General features: G+C 42.7%; 1 protein-coding gene and 1 pseudogene across 1 annotated transcript; one reads left to right on the forward strand and one right to left on the reverse strand.

The window, feature by feature from the left end:
- Positions 1–234: 234 nt before the first annotated feature.
- On the forward strand, positions 235–1,167 carry LOC114104622 (olfactory receptor 10J1-like). Its single transcript, XM_027950831.1, has one exon. It carries the CDS (start codon positions 235–237, stop codon positions 1,165–1,167), a length of 933 nt encoding a protein of 310 aa, XP_027806632.1.
- Positions 1,168–4,175: 3,008 nt separating this feature from the next.
- LOC114104583 (mucosal pentraxin-like) lies at positions 4,176–8,423 on the reverse strand (annotated as a pseudogene).
- Between the last annotated feature and the right edge of the window lie 261 nt (positions 8,424–8,684).

The raw sequence follows: 8,684 nt of genomic DNA on the forward strand, positions 1-8,684 counted from the left end.
CACATCCCTATTTATTTTTCCACAACTTTGTGCATAAATCATCACACATGAAATTGTTTCCTGATTGTGTTTTCTATTCTTTACTGGAACAGTTTCCCGGATGAACAGTTGTCCCCACTAACTTGAATCCCTAACACCTCCTCCTCCTCGGGTTCTCCAGTTCAAAGCAGTGGGCACTGAGGAATTAGGGCTGATGGACCTAAGTCTCCATCTTTTGGATCTGGGATTGGTTCAATGAAGAAGGAAAACTGCACAGTGGTGAGTGAGTTTGTTTTCCAGGGTTTCTCCAGCTTCCATGAACACCAGCTTACCCTCTTTGTGGTGTTTCTTAGTTTGTACCTCTTAACCTTGGCTGGAAATGTCATCATTGTGACAATTATCAGCATCGATCGTCACCTTCACACACCTATGTACTTCTTTCTTAGTATGCTTTCCACTTCAGAGACTGTGTACACATTGGTCATCGTACCACGGATGCTCTCCAGCCTCAGAGGTCTAAACCAGCCCATCTCCTTGGCTGGCTGTGCCACCCAGATGTTCTTTTTTATCACTTTGGCCATCAACAACTGCTTTCTGCTCACAGCCATGGGGTATGACCGCTATGTAGCCATCTGCAATCCCTTGAGGTACACGGTCATCATGAACAAGAGAGTATGTGCCCAGCTGGTATGGGGAGCCTGCAGCGTAGGGCTGCTTGTGGCTGTAGTTCAGATTTCATCTGTATTCAGGCTGCCTTTTTGTGATAGAGAGGTGGCCCATTATTTCTGTGACATCCGCCCGGTTATGAAACTCTCCTGTGCTGACACCACCCTACATGACATACTTAATTTTATCATCAGTTCACTGGTTATTGTGGTGCCCATGGGTTTGGTCTTCATCTCTTACATTCTCATCATTTCTGCTATCCTCAAGATTGCCTCTGCTGAAGGACGGAAGAAAGCTTTTGCAACATGTGCCTCCCACCTCACTGTGGTCATCATCCACTACGGCTGTGCCTCCATCGCCTACCTCAAGCCCAAGTCAGAGAACACCAGGGATCAGGACCAACTGATCTCTGTGACCTACACCGTTTTTACTCCACTCCTCAATCCGGTGGTGTATACTTTAAGGAATAAAGAGGTCAAGGATGCCCTTCGCCGGGCTATTGGCAAAAAACCTCCTGCCTAGGCTCTTTGGCAGTTTGACGTACCCCCTTATCTGTAGTTTCAGTTACTCACGGTAAACTGTGGTCTCAAGATATTAAATGGAAAATTCAAGAAATGAAGAATTCATAAGTTTTAAACTCTGCACTGCATCATTCTATGCTCGGAATGGTGATGAGATCTAGTACAATCCCGCTCCATCCCACTTGAGACATGGATCAAATATTTGTTCACTGTATCTATGTTGTACATGTTACCCACACATTAATATAATAATACAATGTAATAAAATAATAATATAATGTAATATCTTGAGAGAGAGAATAAGACCATAGTTGCATAACATTTATTATAATATATTGTTATTATTATTCTATCATTAGTTATTATTGTTAATCTCTTATTTTGCCTAATCTATAAATTAAACTTTATCATAGAGATGTATAAACAGGAAAAACTGTATATGTGAGGTTCAGTACTACCCTCAATCTTAGGTATCCACTTGGGGTCTTGGAATGTATTTCCCACAATAAGAGAGGACTATGGTATAATCTATCATAGTCTGGGCATTTTGGGGGGGGAAATGGGTACTGGGGATTGAACTCAGAGGTGCTTGGCCTTTGAGCCACATCCCCAGCCCTATTTTGTATTTTATTTATAGATAGGATCTCACTGAATTGCTTAGCACCTCACTTTTGCTGAGCCCGGCTTTGAATTTGTGATCCTCCTGGCTTTGAATTTGTGATCCGCCTGCCTCAGCCTCCTAAACTGCTGGGATTATAGGTATGCACCACGTTGCCTGGCTTGGACATTTTGTAACGCCCCTGAAATTTGATTCTATCATTCATCCTCTACCCAGAAAAAGTTGCAAAATTTTGTGGTTAAGGTTGCTTTAAAGAATCAAAAGTTTAGGGCTGAGGCTGTAGTTCAGTGGTGGAGCACTTGCCTAGCACGTGTGAGGCCCTGGGTTTGATCCTCGGAACCACATAAAAATAAATAAATCAAATAAAGGTATTGTTCCCATCTACAACTAAAAAAATTTTTTTTTAAAAGAATCAAAAGTTCCCCTAACCTGAGTCTTGCTTTTATAAATTTTTAAAAAATTTTTATTATTTTAGTTGTGCTGGTGATTGAACCCAGTGCCTTGTGCATGCTAGGCAAATGCTCTACCACCAAACTGCTTATCACCCTATACCCTGTGTTAATCTTATGGGTTACCAGCATGGTCAGATGTTGCTCAGGAGATGGGAAGCTGATTATTGAAAGTTTGTTGATGACATAAAAGTGGTCCACATAATGCCTATTTGAAGTGAGAGGTGGAAAGATCAACCTTAATGTCAGATAAACACTGAGCTCAAAAATCTTCAAAGAAGATGTAGTTGGCCTACAGAACACATTGGAGACAGTCAAAACTGCCTTTCCCACTTATCACTTTTTCCTTTGGGCAGTGACAGGAGTAACAGATTCTGACATTCCAGAAGAAACACTGTCAGCTCAAAACATTCTCACTTGCCTTGAAGACCCATAGCATTTTTTTTTCCCCCAATTTTGTTGAGACTCACATTAGAACAATTCTCTCAATGAGTCTGGATCACCAGTATGTTCCATGTTAGGAAACAACTTGGTCACATCTGGCCTCTGAATTTCACCCCACGATGTGCTTTCTGTGGGTTAACAAATATATTACACTGTATTCACAACTATAGGGATATCTAGAGATCTTTTTTGAAGTCGAACTTATTAATGCCCCCTTTCAACTAACTGTTGTTACTGCAGATCTGGAAATCAGCCCATGATTTTTATTCTTATCTAGGTAGAACATGACCTGGGGTCCATGTCTCACCTTTACCTTCTCCCTGGTCATCCTTTTCCTTGATGATCTCTTCTGAGAATTATTGAGTGTCTAGTTTAAAGTCTAAATTTAAAGACTTTTCTAAACAAGAAATTCTGATTTCTTAAATTTCTAAGCTCCTGTGGTCATCATCTCCTAAAGGGGAAGGTCATCTTGATTTGTGAGAAAGTTTTACAATTTTAGAGTTATTTGATCTGAATTAAAAAAAAAAAACAACCCCAGAATTTTACAAATGTCTTCTACTTTATAAAGAGCATATGTAGGGGGAATAAAAATCAGTCTGTATCTGTCACCTGCATGACTTTCTTAGTGTCCCCATAGAAAATGTGTTTGACACTGCTTGTCAAACAAAAGGCCTGGGAGTCTCTATGGTAGGAGTGCAAAGAAGGGAAATCTGCATGTTTATAGAACCTGAGAGAATAGAATATTTGCTTCCTCAGAACAGCTACTTCCAAGAGAGCAACTTGAGAGTGAGTGTGAAGCGAGATCCCCCCAGGGTGGTTTATCTTTGCTTTTCCCTGGGTTTCCCTAAGGACATCCTGAAGTCCTTTCTGGGGTATGTACCAGGAAGACACTTTCAACATCTTGCTTTTCAGAAAGCCCCTTTGGAGAACCTCTCTTTGGAGGTTCTGCTCACTAAACTAGCCAATTCCTAAAAGTTTTGCCTAGTAGATACATCACTTTTTAAAATTCATGTTTTATTTTTATTTTTGGCAGTACTGGGCATCAAACCCAGTGGCACTCTACCAAAAACTATAGCCCTGGTCTTTTTAAAATTTTTTTTTTATTATGAAACAGGGTCTTGCTAAGTCGCCAGGGTGGTCTTGAACTTACAATTCTCCCTCCTCAGACCCCCAAGCGGCTGGGATCACAGGTGTGCTCCACCACACTTGGCATGAGACATTATATTATTAGGTTGCTGAATTGCGCAGAGCCCCCATGGGACCTCCTGTAGCTATAGAGGATTCTATGAGATTGGTACCTGGTACTGAAAGCAGTTGGTTCCCCTGAGTTCCTATGATATGATGCTGCAGAAAATTACAGCACCATCCAAAGTAATTTTTGCAACAATAAATAATATATATTGAAGGCCTAGCTAGACTTCGTGGTTGTTTTTTTTTTTTTTTTTTTTTTTAATGTAGTTTACCCCAGAAAAAAAAAAAAAATCAATAGATTTAATTTCAAAGAGATGTGACACAAATCTTACTGGAAAGAATGAGGCTTATGGGCCACACCTTAGGCTTAGTCACCACATCCTCACTATCTTCATGAATCAGGGCCTGGCAGTTCAGGATATTGCCCTGGTGACACCAGTCACACATCCCATTGAGGGGGAGTATAGGGTCCCCCAAAGACACCTCCCATATCTCTCCAACAAAGGATTGTTTTGCATCAAAATGTCCCCCAAAGGAATCCTGCTCTTGTCCCAGGATAATCTTTGCCTCAGCCCCCAGAGAATACCCCTTTCTCAAACCTTTCCTACCCGTGGGCTTTCTGTCCACCCAGAGCTCAGCCAATCCCAGAGGCGAGCTCCCAGCTCATGCTGGGAATAGGGGACTTTGGTGGGCCTGGAGAGTGGCCTCCGCATTCCCAAGAGACAGTGTGAACTCTTCTATTCTGTCAACAAAGAGAAGAAGCTCATCGTCCTGGTCCCCAGTGTTGAAGGAGAAGAGACTATAAGGACAGGTGAAGGCGCTGAAGGATTTCAGATACAGAGTGAAGTCCCCGCAGCGGCTTCTTCACCTGGGGGATCAGGGACACAGAGGCGGTAGCTGATTCTTGAGGGAAAACAAACACCTTTCCTCTCATATCTGTGGAGAAAAGACAATGAAGCAAAACTCTGTCGACTCACTTGTGTGATTTGCTCTCATTGTGAGCCCTGGGCGGCCTCCTGACAGTCTTGATGTGGCATGCTGAAGTTTATGGAGTTCCTGCAAGTGCATTGTTTCTGTTAGTGTAAGCAAAATGTCAGTGTTAAAAGGCGGGTTTTTGGTTCAGCTGGCCTGTCAGAAAAGGAGATTAAAGATATCCTATATCAAGCCTACCCTTCTTTGTTACGGATTTCATCTGGATAACAGTGAAAACACTAGTCACAGAAAAGGACCCGCCGATGACTTGCTGACTCACTGAGCATAATGGATAAAGCATGCCACACTCCATATTCTTTTACCACTGATGAGGCTCTGAGATTTCTCCCAAGGGACACGTGTGGTTGGGGTTACATATAACTGTGGTGGCTCATCGCGAAACTTGATTTGGCTGTGATGGACCAACATTTGCGGTTAGGACAAAGTCTGAGGAATACGATAGCATGCAAACCATGTGGCCCAACCTTAGTGATGCCCTTGACACCCTGTCCATTTCCCTGGGCAATTCTTGTGGGTCAGTTCGGGGTCAGTTTTCCACAATTTCTCATAGCTGCAACACCAGGATCATGGAATTACTTATCATTGACTCATCAAAAGAGTATAATTATCATAAAAATGATTATTCTTTTCTTTCTTGGAAAAATAAATTTAACAAAGACTATGGTCTGGGAAATAAATTAGAAAATAGTGACTAACTGAATCAAGGGACAAAGAGCCTAGAAGTAATAGGAAATCTTGAATCGAATTAGTTTTGCTTCATAAGAGGAAATGGAAAAAACGTCTTGAATTCCTATTTCCTTAGATACAGAAGATTTTTAAGGAATGGTAACGGTAACGTTAGACAAACAATCGGAACAGAACACTTAGGAAGCTAGGAAGAGATCATAGATAAGAGAAAGAAAGAGAGTGACACAGAAGGACACAGAAAGAATGAAAATTCCCAATTTCTGTCGGTCCAGTGGGAACTGGGAGAATAGGAGAGGAAATCATGCATTTATACCCTTGGTTTAATTCTTTCCCTGTTTGTGATATGCAGCTTTGTCAGTGCTACAGAGCAAGGGCCCACTGCAGACCCAAGGCATCTGTAACAGTCCTTGGTCACTGGTTCCTGTGATCACACCGGAAAGACTTCTGACACGTTGCTAAAACAGGAGGCCTGAGTTTATTAGAGGAGATAGGGAAATGGAAGCGGAGAGTAGGGCATCTTAGAGAGAAGGGTGGCTCACCACTCCTGCCTTCCAGTTTTATTGGGGTCTCAGGGAAGTTCCCACTGAGTCTTGCCCAGGTCCACCTCTTGATTTTTGACTGACAGCAGGATTGCTTCAGACTTTCAAGTCCCTAGTGTGCATGCTCTTGCCCCATGGAGGGGACATTTACTATTACAATGACATGCTAAAGATCCACACTCACTCTGGGTCACTTTGGCTCATGATGACCTGTTACAATTGAAATTTGCTCTTACAGATTGTTAGGGGGTTTGCTTCTAATGATCCTATCTTCCTGAGTTCTCAAATCTGATCTGTGTAAAGGCCACAAAACCCCTTCCCCTTCAGGGTAACTTATATTCTTACAGGCAGGGAGGGATAACCCTTTCAGGCCTGCATTTCTTTTGCAGCTAACAGGTTGTTTGCTGAGGAATGTTACATATCCTATTGACTCAAGCTAGGCAGGGCTGCCAGGTAAATTGCTTCTTAAAAGAAAGCATGTGGGAGGCAGTTGGCCCAGATTATAGAATCATCCCTTTAACCTCATGTTCCCACCACTCATATCTGTTTCTTACTTATCATCAGTATATAAACCTGGAGAAAAAAAAATAGCCTGGTTAGCCAGAGAATGAGATTTTGAATAACTTATGACTGATGGTAATACCATAGAGAAACGAATGTCTCAAACTTGAGAAGATAAGGTTATCCATAGAGGCAGTAATAGAAAGGGGTAAAAAAAAAAAGTGTTGAAATACTAAAGCTTTATTACAGCTAATACAAAACTAATATTTTTATAACACCTACACATCCCAAAGTATATGTTGCCTTTAAATGCTCTCACCCACCCTTCGTAACAATTCTTTATTGCGTAGATATCATTTCTATTTGCCATTGTAGAGATGAAGACACTGAGACTCAGAGTTCAATAATTTCACAAAGGCCATTCAGGCGTGAGGGAGGAATGGGTTCTCTGATTTAAAGTCTAAGCTACTTCTAAGAGTTCCTGTTTCCTCTCACATTACTCAGGCTAAATGCTTATTTTCGCTTTGCATTGCTTTGATCAAAAGACCTGACAAGAACAACTTAGGGGAAGAAAAGTTTATTTTGGCTCCTGGTTTCAGAGATTCAGTGCATGGCTGGCTGACTCCATAACCGTAGGCCCGGGGGGAGGCCAAACATCACACGGCAGAAGGGCGTGGTGGAGGAAATCAGCTCAGCACATGGCTTCCAGGAAGCAGAAAGAGGTCCATTTACCAGGGACAAAATATCAACCACAAAGGGATGCCCCCAAGGATGAACTTCCTCTAGCCACATGCTACATTCTGTAGTCACCACCCATTAATCCTTTCAAGTGAGTTCATTCACCAGTTGGAGTATAGCTTTCCTGATTTGATCATCTTGCATTATCTCCTATGTGTGCCTTGTGGAGGGGGCTGCATATATTCAAACCATAGCAATCATTGAAAAGGATCCGAGCGTCAAAACCCACCCCTGTACCTACTTCTCCTTTTTCTAGCAGGAATCACACGCTCCTTCTTATTCTCTTGGGTGAGGGGCAGTGGTACTCCCATGTAACAGGCTGGGCTGGTTCTCCTTTCTCCAACCCAGGGACTCTCCTTTTGCCATGCATATCCTGTTTCATTAGCATCAGTGGAGGTTTTAAAAATATGTCCTAAAATAATTCTCCTCTCATCAGGTATGGGCTGACTCACTGTAATGAATAAGGAACAGCAGGAGTGAGGTACGTGATTTCTAAGATTAGGTTATGAAAAGGCTGGCGCTTTTGCATTTAGGCACTTTCTCTCCACGTGTCAGATCACTCATTATTGGAGTAGACCTGGGCATCCATCATGTGGGCTGCTCTAAAGGATCGCCGGGCGGGGGCAAGGAATGAAAAGGGGGCCTCGGACCAATAGACAGGGAGGAACTGAGACCCTCAACTCCACCTCCTGAAAAGATCTGAACCCGGACTGCACCCTGCAAGATCCTCCCCTAGTGAAGCCTTCAGAGGAGGCTCAAGCCCTGACCGATGGACTGCAAACTCACCAGAGACCTCTCATCAGGATCACCATTAATCCACTCTCTGTTTTCTGCTCCACAGAAAAAAACATGAGATAATAAGTGCTTTCTGTCTCAAGCTGCTGGGTCTAAAGGTAAATTCACAGGCAGCAAAAGGTAACTTACACACCATCTTTCTTTCACACCCCCCTGACAACAGTAGCAACAACCGAAAAACATCTTGTACCCTGAATACCCTGGGCCTCGGAGGCACTTCTGAGTCAGGCGGAGGACCTGACTGTGTGGCATCTCCTGAGAGAACGGATAGAAGCAGGGCCCCTGGAAGGAGTTTCTCCATCATGCCTTCCTTGGGCTCCAGGGGTAGTGGGAAGAATAGCACAGCATTCTCATGATTTGGCTGTTCCTATTGTGCCCAGCAACAAAAAGCAAAGTTATAAATGGTCAACATCAACTGAACAAAGATAATGGCTAAAACTTGTCTGTTTCTCTTTAGAGCTGTTGTGATTTTGCTTTCTTTTTGCATTATCCTATTTCCTTCTGAACTGTCCTGTTCATCTCTCCACTACCCACCCCTGACCCCATGAAGCTCTATGTCCTC

This window comes from Marmota flaviventris, chromosome 10, assembly GCF_047511675.1.
Source record: "Marmota flaviventris isolate mMarFla1 chromosome 10, mMarFla1.hap1, whole genome shotgun sequence".
NCBI lineage: Eukaryota > Metazoa > Chordata > Mammalia > Rodentia > Sciuridae > Marmota > Marmota flaviventris.